At 39.1% G+C, this 26509-nt stretch overlaps 2 protein-coding genes across 3 annotated transcripts; one reads left to right on the top strand and one right to left on the bottom strand.

Moving 5' to 3' along the window:
- Positions 1-244: 244 nt before the first annotated feature.
- Positions 245-3857, top strand: SCGB3A2 (secretoglobin family 3A member 2). The gene is made up of 3 exons (XM_004744667.2): positions 245-402; positions 3125-3324; positions 3717-3857. Exons 1-3 carry the CDS (start codon positions 348-350, stop codon positions 3738-3740), a joined length of 279 nt encoding a protein of 92 aa, XP_004744724.1. The 5' UTR covers positions 245-347; the 3' UTR covers positions 3741-3857.
- Positions 3858-4161: 304 nt separating this feature from the next.
- Positions 4162-17937, bottom strand: CUNH5orf46 (chromosome unknown C5orf46 homolog). Of its 2 annotated transcripts, XM_004744664.3 has the most exons (4): positions 17783-17937; positions 14486-14621; positions 10117-10174; positions 4162-6279 (listed from the first exon to the last, which is right to left on the bottom strand). In XM_004744664.3, exons 1-3 carry the CDS (start codon positions 17868-17870, stop codon positions 10126-10128), a joined length of 273 nt encoding a protein of 90 aa, XP_004744721.1. In that variant the 5' UTR covers positions 17871-17937; the 3' UTR covers positions 4162-6279; positions 10117-10125. The 2 variants fall into 2 exon arrangements, with proteins under 2 accessions (XP_004744721.1, XP_004744720.1); XM_004744663.3 differs by lacking the exons at positions 4162-6279; positions 10117-10174 and adding an exon at positions 14089-14262.
- Positions 17938-26509: the final 8572 nt, after the last annotated feature.

The raw sequence follows: 26509 nt of genomic DNA, 5'->3' as shown, positions 1-26509 counted from the left end.
AGATTCTTTCAAGACAAGAACTCTTAGAGCTCTCTGTTCCCACTGGCTTCTCTGTACAAGGAAGGGCTTTTATGAGAGGTCCTTGAGAATGCGTCAAGTTAGGGCCTTGTTTCTTGTGGGAATACGAGGGAAAGTGGAAAAACCTCCAATTTGTTTAGTGAGGAAACATGATCTTCATGCTCTTCTCTAGGGTGAGTCAAGTGGTAGTGACTGAAATTAGGTTATGACTGGGCTATAAATATGTGTCTGTGCAGAAATCGTATAGTAACTGGGGCCCTAGCTCAGTGGATTCAGTGCATTTTGCGATTCAATTTTAAACTCCAGGCATATCTCACAGAAACCCTGTCATGAAGCTAGTAACTGTGTTTCTGCTGGTGACCATCAGCATTTGCAGTTACTCTGGTAAGTGGCCTGAACACACGTCTCTGCTTTTCTATTAATACTAATGTAATCAGTAAGCCTTGGCTCCCAGGGGAGTATGGTGGAGGGAATTTTAGAATCACAGAATGGAAAGGTCGGAAGGGATTTCATATGCAGCAATCCCTACCCCAGCCTACAAAGCTCTAACCCTGTAGAAGCCCTATCCTTAGTGAATCCTACCTAAGAAGTTAGCCAACTCACACTAATTGTCAACATTCTCGAACATTTTCCTTTTCTTTCTTAATCTTGAGTCAAAATCTCACTTTGTAACTTCTTTCTTTTGAAACCATGTGGAATCATTCTTCCTATCCTCTGTAATCAGTTGCCAGGTTGTTTCTCCTGAGACATAGCTACATTTATCATTCACACAGTCAATGGATAGTTGCTGAACAACTACACCTGTTGGGCACTTGGATAAGTAGTGGAAGATTTAGATATGAATCAGACACAGAGATGGTTTACAAGGGGCATGTAGTCTGACAGGGGAGATAAGACTTGTTCACACAGAAGGACTACAATGAGAGACTAATGCACGGAGAGGTATATAGCCAGCGCTCTGTGGGAGAACTGGGGGGCTTACAGTTCAATTTCTAGTTGAGGCATAGAAGTTGGATTCTTGGAGGAGAATGGGAACTGCTGTGTTCTTTTTGAAGGGAGTCATTTTAACCTCAGCAAAATACATTTGGATGCATCTGCAAAAGGCACTGTGATAGCCACTGTACATTCAAAGAACAGAAAGCCTTGAAGGTCTTCCCCTGGAAGTATATAGGTTTATACAGAGAAGACCGTCACCAACGCCTTTAAATTAAGTAGGGAGATTAATCATGAGAAAATTGGTGCTGCTCACACCCACACTGGCAACTTGAGTTTGTGCTTTTTACTGAATTTTTGGACCAATTTGTAACTTCACCGGTTTGGGCTATTTTGTTTTATTTAGTAACTAGCATCAAATATCTACATATGGGGGTGGAAACAGAAAGCTGGGTGGAAGGAAATAAATATCCTTTTTATGGGAGAGAATTTTGGAGGGACAATAGGTGGTAGGAGAGAAAGAGAAGATAGGTGCACAGGCTTCACTTCACTTTATTTGAATGGGGAAATGGAAAGGATTCCAAAGGAAAATGAACTATGGCAGGGTCTTACTAGGAAGATGTGTGTTCTTTTTTTTTTTTCCTTAAAGATTTTATTTATTTATTTGAGAGAGGAACAAAGAGAGTGGGAGAGAGAGCACAAGCAGGGTGAGGGAAAGAGGGAGAAGCAGATTCCTGACTGAGCAGGGAGCCTGACATGGAGCTTAATCCCCAGACTCTAGGATAATGACCCAGGCAGAAGGCAGACACTTAATGCACTGAGCCACCCAGGCATCCTGGAAGATGTGCATTCTTACATGTGTGCTTATGAATGTGTGTGTTTACATATCTGCACATGTGTTTTGTTAAAATGTATACTGTATATATTTTTCTCATTCTCTACACTCTACCTCCTATTCATCTTCTATATGAAAATTATCTTTCTAAAGACAAAGATAGAAAAATTCAGTTGTCTGTAGAAAAGCCTTGATACCTCCCCATTGCCCACAGGGAAAAAAGTCTCAAATACATTAATATAGCATTCCAAGCTCTGAAAATGTGACCTCACCTGGGTTTTGCTGCCTTACCTCCTTTCCCCACCTCAGCATACCTTACTGCAGTTTTACACTCCATCTGCTCTGGAAGGCTCTCCAGGCAGTGTGCATACTTTCATCCTCACATTTCAGTGCCCTTGTTAATTTTGTTCCTTTTTACAGTGCACCTCCCCTCCCCTTTACCTTGTGACTCTTGATTCTGCTTCAAGACACGGCTCCAGCAACATCTTTCTGTGAGGATTGCTCCAACACTCTACCACATTAGAACTGGTCATCTCTTCTCTTAGGTTTCCATGGAGCTTTATCCATGATGTGAGCATAGCACACGTCACATTGTGGCATATACAGGTCTTTATTATCTACTAGATTGTGTAAGTTCTCTGAATGGAATATCTTTGTTTTATTCATCTATGTATCTGCACTAGCCACTACAGAGCTGGGGTTCATTTATGTTTCTAGCATTCAGTTGAATTGGTTGGGAGCAGTTTCCTGGGCTGTATTTGGTTGGGTTCATGCATGTCCCCAAGTGAAGATTCTTTATGGAATCTACTTTTTGGCCTCAAAGCCATGGACTGTGGAGATAGCCACATGCAAAGTACATTCCTGTTCAGTGAACCACCAATATCTACTGAGTGCTTCCTACATGCCAGGGTCTATTCTAGGCATGAGGTGCAGGAGTGAATAAAACATAAACTTCTTGTTCTCATGGAGCCTGCATACTAGTGAGAGGTTGAAGGCAAGAAATAAATAAGTGAGATTTACTGTTTTAAGTAATGGTAAGAAAAAATAGAGGAAGTTAAAGGATAATGGATGATACTACTTTAGATACCTTTCTGTGGATGTAGCATTTGAGGAGAGACATGTAGCTAACTGAAGAAAGAAACTCCTAAGGAGACAGAACAGCAGATGCAAAGGCCCTGAGGCCCTCATCAATCAAGTGACATTTCATCGAAACAAGTGACATTTCATCAAATCAAGTGAGACTGAAACAGAGCTGTTTATGGATACAGTGGAAAGTAGGACAGTCATAGACAGGAGTCAGATGTGTTTATTTCACTCAGTTTCCCTTTTGCTCTGCAGCTACTGCCTTCCTCATCAACAGTTTGCCAGATGCTGTCAACAAATTACCTTTACCTGTGGACAACATTCTCCCTTTTTTGGATCCATTAAAGCTTCTTCTGAAAACTCTGGGCATTTCTGTTGAGCACCTTGTGGAAGGGCTAAGAAAGTGTGTGAATGAGCTGGGACCAGAGGCCTCTGAGGCAGTGAAGAAACTGCTGGTAACTATAGGTTGTGGGCTTATTTGACAATGGGCAGAGCTTAGCCACCTAAACATCTGCCCTCCCCCCGCCCCTGCTTTCCCCCTTACCCTGTTCTCACTTGTGGACATGTATTTCCCTGGATTTACTTGTACAACGTTTGCATGTCTAGGAATCTCAAGGAAGGTGCAACACCTACACTTCTAGAAGGGATTTTTTTTTAATGAAAGAGACCTATGTTCTGATTGTCACTTTGCATTTCTCAGCTTGGTAATTCTAGTTGGGACTTAACCATTTGGGCCTCCATTTCCACATCAGTAAAATGGTGGCCAGATAGGTTGGTGACTATTTTTGGAAACATGCTAAGCACATGTAAGCCACATTATTTTTATTCTTATCCTTCTGCCTTTCAGGAGGCGCTGTCGCATTTGGTGTGATGTCAGCACAAAACAGCCGCAGAGGGGAAGGGGAATGGTGTTCTCCTCCAGGGCTAGAATTCCTTCCATCCTAAAATGTAGTGACCCCTGAAAAGAATGAATAAAGCAATGAATAGATTTTGTTTTGTCCTGTGTTTATTTCTGGATGTTCTGTTCAGAAGGGCCCAGAAGATAATTTTCCCCTTGGGTCATAAATTCCAGAGAGCTTCTTGTTATCAAGAGAACACACATTTTCCTCCCTCTCTGCTTGATTCTAAGTTAAACATCATAATTTTCTTCAACTGCTCTTTGACAGTATTTCTGTGCCTCTCAGGCTCCTATTCTCTCACTTCTAAAGAATTTTTAAAATATAAAAATGAAAATATTTGTAAATCTGTATTCAATATGGGGTTAATATCCAAAATGTATAAGGAGCTCATATAGCTCAATAGCAAAAACCAAAACAAGGTGAAACAGGTAATCTAATTTAAAAATGGGCAAAAGAACCTGAGTAGATATTTTTCCAAAGCAAATACACAGATGTCAAACAGGTATATGGAAAAATACACAGCATCACTATTCATCAAGGAAATGTAAATCAAAATCACAATATCACCTCACACGTGTTAGAAAGGCAATTATCAAAAAATAAGAAAAAACAGGTGCTGACAAGAACACGGAGAAAAGGTAACCCTTGTGCCCTGTTGGTGGGATGGAAACTGGTGCAGCCACTCTGGAAAACAGTATGCATATTCCTCAAAAAATGAAAAATAGAAATACCATATGATCTAGCAATCTACTTTGGGGTATATATCCCAAGATATCACTATCTTGAAAAGATATGTATACCCCCATGTTCACTGTAACATTGTTTGTAAAAGCCTGGACATGGAAACAATTTAAGTGTCTATTCATGAATTAATGGATAAAGAAATATAATACACACACACACACACACACACACAGTGGAATATTATTCAGCCTAAAAGGAGAAAATCCTGCCATTTAAAACCATATAGATCAATCTTGAGAGCATTATGCTAAGTGAGATAAGTCAGGCAGAGAAAGTATTTGTCTCATTTACATGTGGAATCCAAAAAAAAAGGAACTCAGAGAAACAGTAGTTTGATGGTTGCCACGGGCAGAAGGTGGTGGGGGAAATAGGTGAAGATTGTCAAAGGATACAAATTTGCAGTTATTAGAGCAATACTTTCTGGGGATGATAAGGAGCAGTATGGTGACTGTAGTTAATAATACTGTATCATGGACTTGTGAGTTGCTAAGAGAGTATATCTTAAAATTTTTTACTCCAAAAAAATAGTAAAATGTGAGTGATAGATGTGTTAACTAACCTAATTCTTACAATCATTTTGTACTATACGTGTATATCAAATGATCACGTTTATACCTTAAACCTACTTACAATATATGTCAGTTTTATCTCAGTAAAAAAAAAAAGAAGAAATTGGAACAATCTCTGGAAAGGTGGTTTGTCTGAATACATTGTAGGGAGTAAGATGAATGTTCAGTATTTTGTAGGTGTTCACTAATGAAGTTATTTCTATTATAAAGGTTCTTTGTGTTGTATGTAGACATATTCTGGCTATTAAAATAGGAAGCAATACAAAAAAAAAGATTTGTTGAAACACTGCTGTTGCTTTCAGAGTGCTTAGGAAAGGCTAGATGCTGGACAGCTTTTGAGAACCCAGTAGCAGAAATACCGAGATCCTTTATTCTAGGGTACTGCCATAATTATCATCATGCTTCATGATTTCAGTTTGTTCCTACTGGCCACATAAATAATTCTGGGAGAATCTTTCTGGCTCAGGTGGATCAGGTTATACAGGAGTTTGATCCTCTGTGACCAAGTTGGCAAGTACCGTAACAATGGCCACTGGGCCCCGCCTCTGTAATGGGTCCTTTTCCAGACTCTCCCATCCCTGACACTCTCCTATTCTATAAGAATGATGAAGACTCTCTGGAACTGTAGTAAGTTTGTTTTTTTGAAACATGGTTGGTTTTTAATTTACCTAGCCCAGGAGAGTGGACTCAGATGTATTTGAAAGACTTTCCAAAAAGAATATATGAAGCTTTTAACTGTGAAACTTCATACATTTTTGTGGGTGAAGGGTTTGTTCTTTGGAGTCAGGTTCAAATTCCCTTTCTTTCTTTTCCTAGTTCTTTGACTTTGGACACGTTACTTTATCTGGGCTGTAGCTTCCTTATTTTGAACCATTCTTTGGATGGCTAATAATAACTTCTGTATATTTTATATTTGTTGGCATTAAATATGCCCCAGAAAGTTACTACTACTACCAATAAAAATCTCAGTTACCTAGGATATGTGACCCCTAAGGAGACATATTTATTCTGACTTCTAGAGGCAAGAATGCAAAGTCAGGGTGTTTAAAGTAAGTTGTGTTTGGTTGAGCCAGGTCCTGAATTCTGAGAACTTGCTTGGAGCTGCTTTTGGGGCCTCTGTTCTGGAGGACTCAGGAAGCAGAACTGGAAAAGCAGGATTGGCTGCCCTTGGGTTATTCTGGAGCCTTGCGGGTGTGTCCTTAGAAACACAAGCCAGATAGAGGGAAACAATTACCAACTAGAGAAGGTTTAAGGATTTAAGAAAAATACAAAGAATTTTTAATCTTTAACATTTTAATGCCTTTGCACTTTAAAATGTGAGATGATTTATAATAAATCAACTATAATAATATTTGATGAAAAGAGCAACAACAACACAAATGAACATGCAAGGTATATGCGGCAAGAATCAGTGACAAGGATGAGGGAAGGAGGTGCATAGGTTAAACTCAGGGATAAAATGAGTCATCAGTTTTACTCTGAGTTTCTGTAGACAGGAAAAAAGAACAGACCATGCTTCATAAATCTTAAAATGAGAAAAGAAGAAGGAGTTTTTAGGGAAGGCAGGTTTTTTCTTTCTCTAAATTCAGGAAGAATCTTCTCCCATAAGGTATCATGGAGTGGATGGTGAGTAATGTCATGCCCGACTGCAGTTTTGCTCATCAGCAGCATGAGGATTTCCTGTTAAATGTGTTTATCCCCACCCCCCACAACACCCCAGAATGTGTTTATTCCCAGGTTCCTCTCTTGGAATTTCTGACTCAGCAACTCTATAAACATGTCATCTAGTGGGTCCATAGTAATTTTTTCTTAATTCAAAATATGTAATTAGAAATTAGAAATTCATGAAGTGCTTTCCCAATTTTTATTTCTTTGATCAAAAAAATATTTTTTTAAAGATTTTTATTTATTTATTTGACAGAGAGAAAGATCACAACTAGACAGAGAGAGAGAGAGGAGGAAGCAGGCTCCCTGCTAAGCAGAAAGCGGGGGCTCTATCCCAGGATCCTGGGATCATGACCTGAGCCAAAGGTAGAGGTTTAACCCACTGAGCCACCCAGGTGCCCCAGATCAAAATTTTTTTAATACAAGAAAAGAAATTCATATCTTAAGAGGTCTAGTGACTTAAGACACTAGGGGATTTGAATCCCTGTGATATATTTCAAGTGATGCTGGACAATAGGAAAAAAGATTTTAAGTCTGTTAATATAAGGTAATTGTACTACTGTGATTGAGCAGAGGTTGGGAGGGTCTCAGATTAATTAAGTGTCCAGCTGTTGGATCAGTTGCTTTTGAGACCTTGCCCCTCTCTGTAAATCATCTGAGAATGTGTGCTGAAGTTCACCTTCTTTGTAAAACCCTTTTAGTTCCCACCCTTTTCTGCAGATATGTCTCTTACCTCCTTTCTTCAAGGCATGTCCAAGGCACTTCCATACATAACTCTATCATTTCCCTACACAGTCCTGGGGTTCACTGCTAAGTGACAGCCTAGACTATCACCTTCTCAGTGGCTGGACATCATTATTTATCTTGAGAGTACTGGCAGAATCTGACCCATAGTAGGTATAGAGTAAATAAGCAATAAATGGGTATATTAGAAAGGGACATATGTTATAGGAGAAAGATGGGATATCTAGATATCTGTTTATCTGTCTGTCTTAATTTAGGAAATACTGAGAACTTTGGCCACATTTTATGTACTGAAGAAATAAGCACTGCTGTGAGTCATTTAATTCTAAGGTGGTGACTTGCTTTTGATTTGATGCAGCAATCATCATATATGTGCAGCCTTTAAAGCTACTTATTAAATGCACAGTCACCAGGGTTTAAAGAGATAACGCCTGATCAAACCATTCAAAATTTAATCTTTGCCTTAGAGGCTTCCTTCTCTCTAGCCCAGTTTTTTTTAATATCCCTAAATTGAGCCATTCCTTCCTGTCAATAAGAGCATCTACAATTGGTTCATGAATCTATTCAAAGCTTTTTTTAGATTTAGTTAAAAAAAAAAAAAGAATTCTGGCATTAAGATCTTGAACAATGAAGTTTCCAAGAGTTTTAACATTAATAAGGAGTAAAGTGAACCTCCACAAGGTCACATAACCAATAGCAGACAAGTTAGAATTTGAACTTCTTTCTTCTCTGTCTTTCGGTCTTTCTACCCCTTCATGACACCTTCTCTGTTGGACCACCTCGTACACTGATTTGTTAGTATAGCACTCCAAGGCTCAGGGTGTGGCTACCAATGGGTGGAGGCATGTACCAGTAGCCTGAATGAACCAGCTAAAGTTTGGGACACTGGCAACAAGAGGTGAGCTGTTCTTGGAGAAGATGGAAATGGAAAATGGAAACATAAGTGAATACTTTTAGAAGCTTAGCTGGCTTTGGGGTGAGAATCAGATGTGTGTATGGGTTGGGCATTTCTTGATTTCAAAGCCCAAAACTGATTTCTGTCCTTAGAAGCTTATGGAAAAGAGTAGGCTAAGTTCCTGGGTAATATGATAGTAATTTGCTAAGCTTATCTTAATAACATCCAGGGTATAAAGTGAAGACTGTAGGGAAAAGGAGTCTTCTTAGATCAGATATGAAATAGAAGTTAGGAAAGGTCATGCTTCCTGAAGATGCATATAAGGTAACTAAATTAACCAAAGGGGTAGTGTTTCCTTGGGCATCTGGAAGGCATGTGTAAGATCATATAGCTAACTCACTTTTTTCAACTGCCACCTTCTACACTGTTCTTTGTTCTCCACTTGCACTGCTGCTTACGGATAGAATGCACACCCTGGGATCAGGCTGCCTGAGTTCAAATCCTTTCCTCTTCTCTGACTAACTTGGCCATGTTAGTAACTTGGTCACATTCCTTACTTATAAGATTAAAAAAGAAGAATATCCTTTTCTCATAGTGATGTTAGAATGAAATTAGGTACTACATATATAGAACTTAGCTTAATGCTTAAAACAGAGTATGTACTCAGTTCATGCTAGCTGCTGATACAATAATTACATTCACAGCTATAACATTTCTGTTTTAATATTTCAATATCCATTCCCAGGAGAGACTAGAATAAGGAAATAGTGGCTGTTTCTGAGCACTCAAACTATATTGTTTGTAATTGTGCCTTATTTGTGATTTTGCTTTCCACAGTTCCAGTTACCCATAGTCAACTGAGGTCTGGAAGCAGATGATCCTTTTCCTGACATAATGTTATAGCATCAGTAATAGCCTGATGCTGTGTCACGGTGACTGTGTCATTCAAGTCGCTTCATCTCATCATGGAGACATTTTATCGTCTCACATCATCATAAGAAGAGGAAAGGTAAGTACAGTACAATAAGATATTCTGAGAGAGAGAGAGACCACATTTTACAGAGCTTTTATTACATCATATTATTAAAATTCTTCTATTTTATTATTAGTTATCGTTGTTAATCTCTAACTGTGCCTAATTTGTAAATTAAACTTCATTATAGGTATGTATATATTGGAAAAAGCATGGTATACATGAGATTCTTACTGTTCACTGTGTCAGGCATCCTCTGGCCTCTTGGAATGTATCCCTCACAGATAAGCGGGGGACTACTATAAATCCAACTATGTGGGATTAGAGAGTTTGTTAGTATTTTCTCCTGGAATTAGATTCAACAAATCTCAGTCTTCTCATGAGTAACTAACTGCACAATTACACGGGCCCTTCTACTCTAGTGCACACAGTCCCCTCATGTCATATGTGCCAGGAACACAAAGCAAGGGAGCAGAGTTGTGGTAGGGCCAGGCCCTCTAACTCCCAGTGCTTGCGTGTTTCACCCCACAGTTGTGCCTCCTCTCTTCAGATAATCTGATTAGGTCAGGGACTTTACGATGATTGAAAAAAAAATGTATTTAAAATTAAGTTTAAGAAACTACAGTAGAAACAACAACAACAAAATATACCTTTTCTGCTTATAGGTAGGCAGAGGGGTGCCCAAATTAAATAAAATAAGACCCCCTTTTTTATTCAGTATGCTGTTATTTTAGTTGTAAATTATAAGTTAAAATCACCTGGGAAAGTCACTTTGCTGAATGTTCTCCTTGTTTATCATCAAATTCCATAAATTCTCTTGAAAAGAAAAAAATAAAGAGAAAAAAAATGAATTATGACTGAGATTGAATAAGAATGTTAGAATGATCATTAGGGTGTCTTAAATTGTTTGAGCCACAATTTTATTCCACAGATTTTCCTATGTCATAAATAAATAAATAAGATTTAAGACTTCCACAACAATTTATAGTTGTAAGCTATTTATGCACAATTCTCTCTTTTGAATCTGCCAACAAATCTATTCATTAGGTGTCCATTCATACACAAACTGTATAAGACAGTAATTTGGTATATTCTTTTTAGTAATATAACCCCAGTAATATATCCCACCTGGCAAATAGTATAAATTAATAAAAGTTTGAATTAAATAAATAATAAATGAATGAATAATTTTTTTCTTTTTATGGATGAAGAAACTTTTAAAGCTCAAAGAGATTAAACAACCTGTCTAAATCACATAGCAAAGTCTAAAACTGAGAGCTCTAGAGTCAGGAGTTAATACTAGAAGCGCTGTACCATTCAAGGAAAGGGGTACACGGTACATGGTAGCTATAGGAAAGGTAAAATGATTAAAAATGTGACCTGTGAGAAGTTTATAGTCTAGTGCAGAAAATAAACACAATCAGATACATGTAATTTAAAACAGTGAACAAGTAATTTAAAACAATGAGGGGGAAATAAAATTGATGTGAAGGTTATTCCAAAGTATTATGAAATCCAGAGTATGAATACCTGTGTTTTGTAATCATAGGGCTCTGTGATGTCTTCACAGAGCTTAGCTTTGAATTGGACTTTAGAAAATGATTAAACTTGCTAGGTAGACCTTGCTGGCAGAGAGAAGAGCCATGTGCAAAGATGTTGGGCATTATACAAACATGACCAGTTCTGAAACAAATCATTCGTTATTGGGGCATCAGGTGTTTGATGTTAGGAGTGAGATACATGATTGAAAGATACATAAGCTTCAGGAAAGAACATTTAACATCAGCCAAATGCATTTGTTCTGATTTTGTAGGCTATGGAAATTCACAAAAGGTTTTCAAGCATGGCAGTAACACAACCCAACTTGTGTTTTTGTTATATAACTCTGAGAGAAAGAGGATGGTTTGAAGGGAGGCAGACAGAAACAGTGAACTAACTAATCATAAATCTAATAAAAAGAGTTCAGGAAAGAAGTAACAAAGGACTCTACTAGGCCAGCTAGCCAGTGGAGTTGAAGAAAAGCAATGATACAGGAAAAAAATTAGAGGTAGAATATTCTTCAATTCAAGGATGGTGGTAACAAGCAGGAAAAATCCAAGAAGACTCTGAGATTTTTGGATTCTGGGTGGGTGGAGATGTGATTCCTGAAATAAGGAACATGGGAGGAGGAACAGGTTTGTGGGATGTTGGGTTTGGGTTTAGACCAGTTAAATTTCAGTTATTGGTGGTAAACCTAGGTGAAATTTTCTAGCAAGCAATTAATTATTTCATTCTGAAGCTCAATAAAAAGAACACAATAGACATCTGATTCTGGAAGTCACTGGATCATAAGTCAAATAAAAAGAAGAATAAAGAATGGCTAGACGCAGGGAAAGAGCCAGGAAAATGTCATGTCCTGGAAATTCAGCAGGTAAGGGGAAATTCACAAGGATTGGAGCCTTCTTGAGGGGTCAGAGAGATTTAGAATATATATATTTTTCCAAACAATGGTGACCAGAATTCAGTTCACACAGCTCTAAAGTAATTCAGAATGGAGGAAGTGAGCTCTTCTATTCAGTGTCCTGAAAGTACATATCTAGCATTTATTATGTGCCTGACGCAGTACTTAGGCATCAGATATATTGGAGTAAATAAAGAAAATTCTCATCTTTATGAAGTTCCCTCATTCCTGTCGTTCTCACTAATCAAAGCTCATTTCATCTTTTAAGGCCCAGATTGCATCTCACCCTTGCTATAAATACTCCCCTAAGCATCCTGGTGTCAGTCACAGCTCCATTCTCCAGAAATCACCTGTGTTGTTTTACTGACATTTATCTTAGCATATTAGTCATCATGGCATTTGGTATGTCGTCTTACCATAAGGACTGCAAATCTTTGAGAAGGTTTTACATTTTAGATTTTTCCTTCACAATTTCTGTCCCAACTTTGGTATATACTAATGTACTTAGAAACACTTCTTGATGGTCTTCTCCCATTCCCCATCCCCATTATATTTATGGTCTTCCCTTGGACAGAGAAAGGACAGCTAGATTTTTCCCTTGAGCAAGGACTGCTGTATCTTGCAACAAATATCCCTCAAGATTTCTCAGTCATATTGCAGTAATGGGTTTTAGATCTGATCTTTAAGATATATTTCTTTAATTAATCAGTCCAACAATTATTTGCTGAGTGTCTCATTCAGTCTATAAGGTATGTGTTAGAGCGATGAGCTAGATAGATCTGGTCTCTGATATAGCTACATGACTACAAATAAATAAAAATATTATAATGACACTATGACAAGGTAAAGTAAGAGAGAAGAACAAGGGAATGAAAGAAGGTAGTGTGAGTAAGAGTGGTTATACAACTGTTTTCTGAGGAGGTGACTTTTAGATGAGCTGCAAGATAAAGCACTAGCCACGAAAGAAGGAGCATTTTAGGAAATGAAAGCAAGAGAGCCTTTGATGGTTTCTATGCTCCAGAAACAGAAAGAACAGCATTTACTTGGGAAAAAATGAGAAAAAGTGGAAATAGTTGAAGTCAAGGTGCCATTCCTGAACCCAGAGCTGACAGCAATTGTCTTGTATTTCAGATAATGAGTTTTCAGAGTTAACAGAGGTGCGGGGGTGGAGGTGTGTGCTATTTTATGTCTGGAGAATTCCCCAAGGAAGGAATAAAAAGAAATACTATTGCTTCAACTCCTTGCATTGCTATTGTCATGCTTTGTACAGTATGAATTCAACCGGAGTGTAATGTGTACTTTGTACATGATGGGTGTTACTCTTGCTTCCTTGTCAGTTTCCTCCTTGTTTATATTAACAATCACTGAAACTCAACAGTTGCAAAAGACAACCACAATAGGAAAAATAACAATACAAAAATAAACATCTGTGAGTTTCAATAATTTGTGCATGTGGATGGTATGCAGAATCCTGCCCATCACGTGATAATATATTGATTTAAGCAAATCAGAGATTACAACATGGCCCCTGATTACTTCTCTGTAGAAGTGTTTCTTAATCTGTTATTGGTCGTAGACCCTATTGAGAATCAAAAAAAAGTCAGAAACATCCCCCCCACTCAAATGCTAAGATGCACATTTACACAAAATGAATAAAAAGTTAAAGGATATGTGGACCTTTAAGTCAAGGCCATGTAGTGTAGAGCATCTAATCAAGGGCTATCAAAATTGTTGGGATATCAGAATCACCAGCAAGCTTGTTAAGAAGCACACCCTTAGCTTTGACACAAGATGGGATGAAGGAAACTTCATTTTGTATAAATTATCCAGGAATTCTAGACCACACTTCATCAAACTGGGCTTTGGGGTCTATGAAGGAGAGAATTAGAGACAGGGGCTCAGTGAAGTGGGATTGAAAGCACCTGGAAATTCAGAACAAATTGGATCCTGGAGAGCTGAAAGTAGGAATTACTGTGGTTTGAGTGAGAACAGGGTGAAGTAAAGTTGAAAATCTGAGCTAGGTAGATCGGAGTAAGATGTGTTATGTGTTGGATACAGTGGCTTGGAAGCATGTAAAGAACTCTGGGAAGATTCTGGGTATATGCTCAGCCACCATGGCAGTTCCTCATGACCAACACTCATATGAGAGGTTTTCTAGATTGTCTCTGAGGAAATAATCAGCTACTCTCTTTGCTAACCCTCTTGAGTTTCTCAAACTAGGAAATAAAGGGAGGACTCATCAAACCTCTCATTAGTGAACATATCACTACCCACCACCTTCAAAGAATTACAATGCCTGTATTGGATGGGTCCTTTATTCTTTTAACTTTCCAGATGAGGAAACTGAGGCATTCAGAGAAGGAGGGACTTGTTCAAGGTCACCCAGTCAAGTAGCACATGTGGGAAGACCAGAACCTGGCCTTCTGTTCCCTGGTCTGGTGCTCTTCCTCCATTCTCCTTGGTCCTGAGATAAAAAAATACTTTATGGAACCACTTGTTGGCAATGTGCACACTCCAAAAGAGTTTAGGAAAATTCAGTCAGATGCAAATATAGCTTAAGGTCATACAATACTTTTCAACTCAAATAATATATTGTCATGCACAGTTCTGTTTCTCATTCATTTTAATACAATGTGGTTATTACCAACAGCAAACTGGACAAAAACAAGGTTTGTCTCAGGGCTTACGTGCTCCTGGTCATGGAGCGGAGGATGAACTCCACTGCATTCTCAATGATCTCTGTGCCCAAGATATTTAGGAATTTGGGGAATTCTGGCTCTGGGTTTTTGTCCGAGCCTTCTGGCTTGTCATCTGGTTTGTCATCTGAAAAACAGAACAGAATCTCAGGTGATTCTCAGCCATAAGAAAGGGAAGACTCTTTTCTTTGAAGGGAACTCCTGGACCACTTTGTATCTCCCCTCACTAATTATACAGCCTGGTACAGTTATATTTATAGAACATTTAATGCCTTCCTGGACAAAGCCTTCACATGCATCATCTCACTTATTCCTAAAAACAACATATATTAATACTTAGGTAGACATAGATTTCCTTTCTGGATAGAGAAAATTGAAACTCACTGAAGTTAAGTAACTTGTCCAGAGTAAAGCAGCTAGTAAATGCCAGTACTAGGATTGAAATATAGGATGTCCTCCCCCTTTTTAAAAAGATTTATTGATTTTAGAGAGAGACAGGGTGTGCAAGTGGGTGGAGGGAGGGGGCGGAAGGAGAGAGAGTCTTCAGTAGACTCTGCACTGAGTGAGGAGCCAGATTCCATGAGCCTGAGATCATGACTTGAGCCAAAAATTAAGAATCAGACATTTAATGGACTGAGCCAGCCAGGTACCCCCAGAATGCCCATTTTAATATCATTTTCTCCATGCAATCCCTGGCCTGTGGTAATGATAATAATGACATAATAATGGGTAGCCTTTGTTAAGGATAGACCTATGACAGATGATCCACATGCATTATCACATCATTTTATTCTCAACAGCAGCACTGTGAAGTAGGCAAAACTATTATCTCAAGCTAAAGGTCAAGAAGGTAAAGTTGAGAGAACTTTAGGAGCTAATTCAAAGCACAGAGTTAGTGAGTGGCCAAAATAGAATTCAGTCCCAAGTCCTCCTGGCATTAAAATCTAGATCCAAAAGCACTCTCTGCTGAACTGCTTAGCCTTGTTCCCACCCCCCACCCCCATGGAAATACTTTTATTTCTTTATAGTCTCTAAATTTTTCTACAACAAACATAGAATACTTATAAAATACAAATATCATCAACAGCAACAAAAATGTGCTGTAGTGGCCTTTGACAAAAAAAATTATGCTCTAACCACAAGTGTGTCATAAGATTGAAAGTAGTATAATAAGGATGATGACAAGGAGAAATTCTGTCACTTGTACCTGATTTGATATTTCTGTAAATAATGACTTTACAAATACCAAGTGATTTTACCCTTGTCCATTTTTATGGGGTGTATAGTTCTTACCCCACTGGACTAAGAAACTGAAAAGATTGAGTGACTTGCAGGAGATCTCACAAATAGCAAGAGAGGATGGAATTCTAAATTTAGTCTTCTTACTCTTAACTTTTAGTCAAGTGCCCTTTGGAATGAGGACTAAGGATCCAGGGAGTGAGGCTGGGACATGCAAGGTCCCTTGTTGGGGGGGTGGAGGTTGGCTTTGCTTTGTACTCTAAATTGTTTAGGAGATTAAAGGTAAGGGAGGGGGGGGTGTGCCAGGCTCAGTGGGTTAAAGCCCCTGCCTTGGGCTCAGGTCATGATCCTGGGGTCTTGGGATCAAGCCCCGCATTGGGCTCTCTGCTCAGCGGGGAGCCTGCTTCCCCCTCTCTGCCTGCCTCTCTGCTTACTTGTGATCTCTGTCTGTCAAATAAATAAATAAAATCTTAAAAAAAAAAAAAAAAGTAAGGGAGGAGTGTCAGCAGCTTCATGTGGCCTCCTCCCTGGACTCTGGTGCTTGGATAAAGTGGGACCTTTATCTTTCAGTTTTACTGTAGCCTCACAAGTAGTGTCACAGATTTAGTGAATAAAAATTTAGGATACCCAAGTAAAATTAAATGTTGGAAAAAGAGCAAATACTTTTTTTGGTGTAAGAATGACCATGCAATATTTAGGTCATATTTAAACTAAGAAATTACTCGTTGTTCATCTGAAATTAAAATTTAACTAGGTATCCTGTATTTCATTTGGTAACCCCACCATAAGTTTTGACTCAAAAAGTCCCAACATCTAGACCTTGTTTCCCATGACTCTGAATGAGGGAGGTGTAACTAGCTTTTTGTATGGAGACTGTCAAAAATTGCATTAGAAGCTTTGCATCTATATTATATCCTAAAATAGAAACTCTTAGTCAAAAAATGTGGCATATAAATCTCATCTTTCACTTTACTGTGGTGGTGACTCTCGAGGAGTTGATGGACACAATAGTGTCTGAGGCCATCTCTATAGCGGTTCTGTTAGGATATCTGCCTATATGTTCTGCTGGTGGACAGTGGGTGGCTGATGGTGTTGAGTTCTGCCAAGTTCTAGTTAGAACATTTCAAAAGGCTCTGGCACTAAATTATTTCCACTGGCTGTGTTTTCTGACCTATCCTTCTGAATAAAGACAAGTCAAGAGCTCTCCATCTTCTGCAGGCCAAAAATAAATTAATTAGGGAGACTCTTAAAGGTGCCTTGTGGTACCCTATTTGCTTGGGACAGACCCGAAAGAAGTAGGTGCTTAATCATAGTGGTCAGTCTCAAGGGACCTGGGGTCTCAGTTCCAGGTATGCCTCTTCTACCTGTGTCTTTGCCCAAGTAACTTTCCTTCTGCAAGCTCTGCTTGTTAACCTGCTGAGAGGGAAATGGATAAAAGTTTGAATGTTTACTTAAAAGGATTATTATGAGAATCAAGTGAGATAATACGTGATAACAATAACAGTTAATATTTATTGGTGCTTATTAAGGACCAGACTTTTGTCTCTTCTTCAGTTTACTCCATTTTTATGTTAACTTTATGAGAAGGTTAGCTGTTGATACTCCCTTTAACATGTGAGACCCAGAGAGGTGAAATAACATGCCTGAAGTCACATTCCTGATCAGTGGACAGCCAGGCCTAGGAGTCTTATTCCAGGGTATATATCCTTTACCTTTGAATATTATTAGTTAGAATGATTAAAAAAAAAATCCCCCCATCAAGAAATCTGTAATATAATAGTTTCACTGTATTGCATCAATAATATAAAAAAAAATCATCCCAAACTTCATACATTCACTGAGGATAGAGGGTACAACTGAAGCACATTAGTCTAAAAATCCTTTTTTTGTTGTTGGATCTGCCTCTTGGCCCTTAGTCCAGTGCTCTTTCTGCACTGCCCAAAGCCCCCTTCCTCTCTTTCCCCTTTATGTTCTGGATCAGCGCCACCACCTCCCTCCACTCCTGGCGGACTACCACACATTGCATGAGCTGCATTGAGGAGCACTTACCGGCCTGGCAAGTCAGGATGAGGGCAAGTAGTCCCAGGACAATTGTCAGCCGCAGCACAGAGACAGCCATGCCTGCAGCACTGGGCATCGGTGCAGATCACCTGTTTGGATGCACCCAGAGACTTGCCCCATTTATAAGGCATTTATAGGTGACATCATCTGCAATGGAATTAGGTTGTTGCACAAGATATCTGCACAGTTTGCGCTTGGATTTCTACTAATGAAGCCTGCCCTATCTTTTAAACCCAAAGTTTTTCATATAGGGAAAGAAAAACCCTGTCAGTGTTTCTAATGTGTATTTTATAAACAGCACTGGAGTAACTCTTTTACAGGTGGTGCCAATGCTTGCATTGATGATTTGTTGGATATGAGGCAGAATTACTATGCAGGGCCAAGGAGCAGGTGATAAATCAGATTGGTGAGGTGTGCCTCCTCCCCTCCCTGTGTACTCTGCTTGTTTTTCCATGCTCTGAACTTGTCCCCACATGGGCATGCCCAGTCACACCCTCATGCCCTTAGCTCATGCTCTTTATTTTTCCCAGGATACCCTCCCCATTATCTCCCCTTAGAACCTTCCTCTTATTCCTCAGGTTCAAGTTCAAATGCCCCCTTCCCTGTGAAACCTTCCTGATGATGATCCCCCCCCCACCCACACACACACTCCAAACAATTGCTCTGTTGTCTGCCTTCTGGAACCCTGCCATATTGTTTGAGAACAAAGTTCTTGAAGAGCTCTTTTTTCCTTTAGCTCATGGATCTGTTAAGGGCAGAGTGTTTTGTTTACTACTGAATCTTCAAGGAGCTTAGTATGGCTCTCCTAACTGTTCTCAGCTTTGACTTCCTGTTCTTGGGAATCTTGTCCTGGTTCTTCCTGGAAGAGGTAGATGCTCCGCTATGTGCCTGATAAGTGTGCGTTTAAATGTCTCTACCAACACACTGTAGGTACCTTAAGGGCAAGACTGTCTTTCTCAGAGTTGAATACATGTTATTCAAGGCAAGTAGCAAACATTAAAAAAAGAAAAGAAAAATAAATTTTTATAGTCGTTAAAAAGGAATATTGGGGTTGAGATGCTGCTATGTATCTCATGGGTAAAATATATTTCCTCTTGAATACAAACACTTAAGGGGATAAATTTTAGTTCAAGTCTATATGATATTGGTTATCCTGATAACTGCTACAAATTTAGTTAAGACTTTAGTTCCTAAACTTACAGATTGGCCAAATATATACACTGTGAGTATCAGAGGGCCCTGTTGTATTAATTGAGGTATGGAAATAGGAGACTTATCTGGTGTCACGGAGCCAGGACATGGCTCTCTAACTCAGGTTAGTACTTCTAAATACGAAACTGCACTTGAAAGCCATCAAGCACCTCTGCTTGGACACTTCCAGGTCTTCTCTCTAATTCCAACCTATTTTCTTCTTCTCCTCCTCCTCCTTTCCTCCTCCTCCTTCCCCTCCCACAGCCCTCTCCCTCCTCTTCCTATTCCTTCTTCGTTGTCATCTTCTTCATTGTTGTCTTCCTTTTCTTCATCTCCTTCTTCTTTGTCTCCTTCTCCTCCTCCTCCTCCTCCTCGTTTTAAGAGAAAGTTGGGAAAAGGTTGAGAGGAGCAGAGGGAAAAAGAGAATCTTAAGTAGTCACCATGTCCAGCACAGAGCCTGGTGTGGGGCTCAGTCTCAGAACCCTGAGATCATGACCTGAGCCAAAATCAAGAATCAGACGCTTAACCAACTAAGCTGCCCAGGTGCCCCCACGCCAATCTATCTTTTTAAGAAGACCCTGATCCTGTTACTCCTATACAAAGGGTTGTGATCTGGAGATAGTTGTCCATAGTAGGAAGCTTTCAATGAATTAGATTGATACCATCAGGGTCACTGTTTGGGAGAGCACTGTGCTTGTCCTTTGATCTTAGTGGGAAAATAACAGTCAAGTTTCTTCTTTTAGCCAGGCCATGGTCCCTGATTTGCATGGGAAAGTACCTTCTATTTTGTATGAGCTTTGAGCCTTCAGGGGACTCTAATTCACCATAAAAATGCTGTTCAGGCAAGCAAAGACTCTAATATTGCAGCCTGGGGAGAGGCCCCTTGGCTTCTCAAAGATACCAGTTAAATGGGGCATGCAGACAAATTCCTGAATCTGCTTTCACTGGTCTGGTATCACAGAAGTAACACCACTTTGAGGGGTCAGGATAGCTGGATTCTCTTCCTGTCAGTAGCACTGACTCATTGTATGACCCTGATTAAATACTCTCTAGCCCTGATGCTCAGTTTTCTGTGTTTACTTTATTTTTATCTGTTCTTTTCTGTTGGTTTATTCCTTTTAGCTTCAGATTTCAGTTAAAAATCCCTCTTTTCGGAGGAAAACTATGACTCTCTAATGTAACTCAGATCCCTTTATTATCTTTTGTATACTCTGTAGTCTTCCCTCTTAGCATTTATTTATTCATTTATTTATTTATTTATTTTAAAGATTTTATTTATTTATTTGACAGAGAGAAATCACAAGTAGTTGGAGAGGCAGGCAGAGAGAGAGAGAGGAGGAAGCAGGCTCCCCGCCGAGCAGAGAGCCCCATGCGGGACTCGATCCCAGGACCCTGAGATCATGACCCGAGCCGAAGGCAGCGGTTTAACCCACTGAGCCACCCAGGCGCCCCCCCTCTTAGCATTTAAATACTAATTTTTGTTTCATTACTCAACATCTTTCTTCCAGAGATGTTAAAATCCAGGATGGAAGGATTCTGGTCTTTGTTGTTTGCTGAGATAGCTCTGGTTTCCAAAATAGTGCATGTAGAAGATACAGAAAAAATATATACCAAATAAATGAATAATTTTGAGAAAAGAAGTCTGGTCTTGTTTGATAGTTCTATCAGTTAATACCTGTGATGCTGGCAAATGACTGATGCCACACTCTTGGGTTCCTCATCTGTAAAACTGGGCTGTTATAATTTCCTGCCTACTTGTCTACAATATTTAAGGATATAAGAGATAACAGATAGAATAACTGATAAGCTGTAAAGAATATTTATTTGTTTTCCCAGTTTCATTGAGAGATACTTGACATACATCACTATATCAGTTCAAGGCATAAAGCATGATGTTTTGATTTACGTGTATTGTGAAATGATTACTATAAAAGGTTTAGTTGACCTAAATCTTCTCAAATAGATACAATATAAAGAAAAGAAAAAGTATAAACATTTTTCCTTGTGATACTCTTAGGATTTTTTCTCTTAACAACTTTCCTATGGATCATATAAAGGGTGGTTAGAGTCCTATACTCTAGTAACTCATAAATAGGAGTTTGTACCTTTTGGCCGCCTTCCTCCAATTTCCCCTCTCCTCATCCTCTGCCTCTGGTAACTGTTAAGTCTGATCTCATTTCCTATGAGTTTGGTTTTTTATTGTTCTTTTTAAAAATTCCACATGTAAGTGAGATCATGCAATATTTATCTTTCTGACTTACTTGACTTAGCATAATGCCTTCAAGGTCCATCCATGTTGTTACAACTGATCAGGTTTCCTTGTTCTTTTTTATGGCTTAATAATATTCCACCGTGTGTGTGTGTGTGTGTGTGTGTGTGTGTGTGTGTGTGTGTAAAATAATCTCTTTATTCATTCATTCACTGATGGCCAGTTAGGTTGTTTCTGTGTCTTGGCTGTTGTAAATAAAGAGCCTTTAATAAGCTGTGACTTATCCCCCATTGACATAAGCAAATGAATTTGCCTTTAGGTGGAGGAGAAACTGAGATTATGTAAGATGGCTTTATCCAAGCCGAGAAGAGGAAGATAGGGACCTTCTCTTGGAATATCATTCTAATGTGGTAAGAAGATACGAGAATGAAAGGAATGTGGGACTCTTTAATTCCTATGGACATTTGCATGCATAAATGATAGTCACCAGAGTTCTTGATATAGGAAAGAATTGCAGTCTGGGTTGAAATCTCACAGAAGGATTTTGATGTATGTGTTACTGGTTAAGCATGGGCTTTGGGATCAGACAGACATGGGTTTAGTTTCAGATTTGCCACTTACAAGTTGTTTGACCTTGTCACCTTAGAAATATTTCCTAATCTCATTATGCTTTGGATCCAATATCTACAAAATAGAAATAATGGTATCTCTCAGGGTTGTTACAAGTATTGGATGGGAAAATAAATACATACAGTTAGCACAATGCCTTGAGCACGCTAAGTGAAAAATAAGTGGTGGACTAATCATTCTATTCCATTCTACCCTACCCTATCCTATTATTCTACCCTGTCCTATCCAGTTCTGTCCTATGCTCTTCTCTCTTGTCTTGTCCTATCCTGTTCTACCTTGGGTTGTCTGAGAAATTAAGTTGTTGGAGAAATTAAGTGATTTGTCCAGGCTTGCAAATCATGTATGAGACATAGGAAGGAATCAAACTCAAGGCTGTGTGATTTCAAAGTTTGCACTTTTAACTATTATGTTGTACTGGTATGTGCTTTGGGTCACAGACTGGCAAAAATCCTAGGTCAAACGAAACTTGCACTCATTAGCCTGCTTGCACACGGATCCTTCTGTGTCTGCTTTGTTTTTCCCATTGGTCTGTAGGTTTCCCACTGACTCCTGGATGAAGATCTGACCCACCTTATTCACCTTTATTGTAGCTCAGTTTGATGTATCAGAGGTGGAGGATATGGAGTGTCTTAATCCTTGCAGAAAGTAAACCAGAGATAGGGTTATAGAGTAAAACACAAGATGTTCAATTAAATTTGAATTTCAGATAAACACTGAATAATTTTTTTCATGTAAGTATGTCCCAAGTATTTCACGGGATGAACTTATACTAAAAAATATTCGTTGTTCCGCTGAAATTTAAATTTAACCGAGTGTCCTATACTTGTATCTGCCCAATCTTGGCCGTCTTACAGGGGTAGGCACTCATGAGTGTTTTCTTGCATTTAACCCAAGATCAGAGAGTGACGACCAGGATAAGAGGGTAAAATAAATGATTAAAAGTTAGTACATGAGAAGTTAAAATCACATGTGGAAGGGGGAAATTAGAAGTTATTAAGGGGCCCAGCTCTTCTTTAATATCATGTCTGGGGCATTTATCTCCCCTGCGTTCCTCATAAGGAAATCATTAGCCTCTCTCTTGTTCTTGGTTCACTCTAGCTAAAGTATCAGACCAGCCCTGGAAGGAATGCTTCTGGCTTCAGAAAGGGCTCCTCTGGCCTTGGTGACCATTAATAAATTTATCAGTAGCATAAGGACTGACTAAAACATCAGGTACAATGCTGAGGAGTGACAATAGTCATGTCACCTTTCTGCATTGTACCTGATGTCTTAGTCAGTCCTTATGCTACTGATAAATTTATTAATTTCTTAGCCAATGGGCATTTGTTGAGCTTGTGCTATTTGCCAGGTGCTCTGCTAGGCATTAGGGACAAGTAAATGTAAAACACTAGTCCCTGACCTTACGTTTGTTGAGGAGGCAAATATATAACCAAATGATTACAGTTTAAATATGAGACATGCTAAGGGAGTTATGAACAGATTCCTGTGGGAGTGTATCATGTAGTGGTTAACATTGTCTCAAGAGACTATCATGGAAGTATCGTTTGGGGCCTTGAAAAATGGATCGGTGGGTGTTCACTATGCAAGGAAGTTGTGGAGAAGACACTTCATGTAGGAGAGATGACATCTACAAAAGCACAGAAGCATGGAAGAGTGTAACATATTTCTAGGAATGAACCTTCAGACTCTTGAGTGTTACTAGAAGTGAACATTGAAGTGAGTGAACTGAATCTTGAAGTTTGCTTTAATTAATTGAACATGCCAAGAAGAAATAATAGAGAAAGAGAGGGAAGGACCAAGAAGAGGAAACAACATTGGGAGGAGTAACAAATCACAAATCACTAAGTATTAAAGCTCATAGTTAGTTTTTCCTTTGTTTCTATTTCTCTATTATAATCTCAGAGAAGCACATGGCCATCCATCAATTATAAGAGTTAGAAATGCAAATTTGGGGGGCTAATAATACATTATATGTTAATAAAAAATTAAAAATTAATAAAAGAAATGCAAATTTTCTTTTAAAAAAAAGATTTTATTTATTCATTTGAGAGAAAGAAAGAGGGAAAACATATTTGGGGGAAAGGGTCAGAAGAAGAAGCAGACTCCCCACTGAGCTGGGAGCCCCATGAGGGGCTTGATCCCAGGACCCTGAGATCATGACCTGAGCCAAAGGCTGACATTTAACTGACTGAGCCACCCAGGTGCCCCTAGAAATGCAGATTTTGTTTAACCCTTTTTTCACTCTGGAGCCCATTTCCTCACAAAGTCCTATCAATTCTCCTGTTAAATAGCCTTCACATTTATCAAATTCTCTTCATTTCCACCAAAAGTGTCATAGTTTGCAAATTTGTCTTGACTGTTAAAACAACAACAACTTGTCTTCCTGATGTACACCTCTCCTGTCACCTCGACATTGCTGTCATTTTAATGTTTCTAAACATGATTTTGTTAATAACCTCTGTCATTTCCCTTCACTAAAAATTTCCATGACTCCTTACTGCATATGGATAAAGCCCTTCATATTTTATTTTCAATCAGTAGTTTTATTTTATCTTAGTTATGGTATAGAAAGAGTCTTAGAGCACAGGTCTGCAGTCAGTTGGCCTGGATTTAATTTCTGACTTCATAAGGACTAGTATATACCTGGCAAGTACTGAAATGCTCACACTGATTGTTCATATCCAGTCCACTAAGAAGGATCAATCTCTGTACTTTCATTATGTAATTATTTATTATATAATATCTCTCCAGTTCCTAATAATGACTAGAGAACTTTACTTCTGCATCATGAATATGAAGATATCAAGAGTGTCAGCTTCATAAAATTTTTTATGACCATAAATGAGATCATGCTGTAAAGAGGTTAGCACAATGTGTGTCTAATACATGTTACTCTTTGCATTATAACTTCCTACCACTCTTGAAGAATACAGCTTCCCCTCTTGCCTTACCAGGCATATCTCCAGACTATTAGTTATTCCATCATTCCATTAATTTTACTTGGAATATCCAACTCCCACCAACTCATCCTTCAAATATTGCATCCTTCGGAAAACATTGTGACCACATCCTTGGACTAACCCATGGCAAAATTAATCACTTCTGCTGTGGACTCATTTGCACTTACCTCTATTACAGTATGCATTATTTTGAGTTGTAAGGTCATGTTTTATTTTTTTTATTTATATATTTTTTAATTTTTAATTTTTTATAAACATATATTTTTATCCCCAGGGGTACAGGTCTGTGAATTGCCAGGTTTACACACTTCACAGCACTCACCAAAGCACATACCCTCCCCAATGTCCATAACCCCACCCCCCTTCTCGCAACCCCCCTCCCCCCAGCAACCCTCAGTTTGTTTTGTGAGATTAAGAGTCACTTATGGTTTGTCTCCCTCCCAATCCCATCTTGTTTCATTTATTCTTCTCCTACCCACTTAAGCCCCCATGTTGCATCACCACTTCCTCATATCAGTGAGATCATATGATAGTTGTCTTTCTCTGCTTGACTTATTTCGCTAAGCATGATACGCTCTAGTTCCATCCATGTTGTCGCAAATGGCAAGATTTCATTTCTTTTGATGGCTGCATAGTATTCCATTGTGTATATATACCACATCTTCTTGATCCATTCATCTGTTGATGGACATCTAGGTTCTTTCCATAGTTTGGCTATTGTGGACATTGCTGCTATAAACATCCAGGTGCACGTGCCCCTTTGGATCACTACGTTTGTATCGTTAGGGTAAATACCCAGTAGTGCAATTGCTGGGTCATAGGGTAGTTCTATTTTCAACATTTTGAGGAACCTCCATGCTGTTTTCCAGAGTGGCTGCACCAGCTTGCATTCCCACCAACAGTGTAGGAGGGTTCCCCTTTCTCCACATCCTCGCCAGCATCTGTTATTTCCTGACTTGTTGATTTTAGCCATTCTGACTGGTGTGAGGTGATATCTCATAGAAAGCCCAGAAATAGACTCTCAACTCTATGGTCAACTCATCTTCGACAAAGCAGGAAAGAATGTCCAATGGAAAAAAGACAGCCTTTTCAATAAATGGCGCTGGGAAAATTGGACAGCCACATGCAGAAAAATGAAATTGGACCATTTCCTTACACCACACACGAAAATAGACTCAAAATGGATGAAGGACCTCAATGTGCGAAAGGAATCCATCAAAATCCTTGAGGAGAACACAGGCAGCAACCTCCTCGACCTCAGCCGCAGCAACATCTTCCGCTGGTGAGTATGGAAAACAGTTTGGCAGTTCCTCAAATGGCTAAGCATGGTGTTACCATATGGCCAAGCACCTCCACCTTTACTCAGTAGGGCATGTTAAGACTGCAGGAATAAAGTGAAGAAACTCTCCACTATGTGCAGTTTTTCAAGGTGAAATAAAATTCTTGTCAAATCCCAGCAGTGAAAGGAAATGAGGAATGATGATTAATAACACTTGGATTCATAGGGTTTTTAATCATAAATTGTGTCCTCTCTGAAATAGGATACTTCCACTTGGAATTGCTCAAATGTGAACACTGATTTTTCCTCCTCACGGACAGAGCCAGAAGGGATGGGATATGAAAGGGAGCGCCACAGACTTCTCTTTGCAAGCTGCATCCTTTCAGAAAGTGGTTGTTTTTCTGTTTCCAGAATTGCTGTTCTTCTCTTCGATCTGCCGATGGATT

This window comes from Mustela putorius, unplaced genomic scaffold (genome assembly GCF_011764305.1).
Source record: "Mustela putorius furo isolate JIRA1106 unplaced genomic scaffold, ASM1176430v1.1 tig00000145_pilon_pilon_pilon, whole genome shotgun sequence".
Lineage (NCBI taxonomy): Eukaryota > Metazoa > Chordata > Mammalia > Carnivora > Mustelidae > Mustela > Mustela putorius.
This window is presented reverse-complemented; position numbering and strand designations above follow the sequence as displayed.

What these genes read in the sequence shown, in the direction of transcription:
- SCGB3A2 (XM_004744667.2), top strand. Translation starts at nt 348, where the DNA reads ATGAAGCTAGTAACTGTGTTTCTGCTGGTGACCATCAGCATTTGCAGT. An exon ending in CAGCATTTGCAGTTACTCTG is followed by an intron (nt 403 to 3,124) that starts GTAAGTGGCCTG and finishes TTTGCTCTGCAG; the next exon opens with CTACTGCCTTCCTCATCAAC. An exon ending in AGGCAGTGAAGAAACTGCTG is followed by an intron (nt 3,325 to 3,716) that starts GTAACTATAGGT and finishes TCTGCCTTTCAG; the next exon opens with GAGGCGCTGTCGCATTTGGT.
- CUNH5orf46 (XM_004744663.3), bottom strand. Translation starts at nt 17,870, where the DNA reads ATGCCCAGTGCTGCAGGCATGGCTGTCTCTGTGCTGCGGCTGACAATT. An exon ending in CATCCTGACTTGCCAGGCCG is followed by an intron (nt 14,622 to 17,782) that starts GTAAGTGCTCCT and finishes TCTGTTTTTCAG; the next exon opens with ATGACAAACCAGATGACAAG. An exon ending in CGCTCCATGACCAGGAGCAC is followed by an intron (nt 14,263 to 14,485) that starts GTAAGCCCTGAG and finishes TTTTTATCTCAG; the next exon opens with GACCAAGGAGAATGGAGGAA.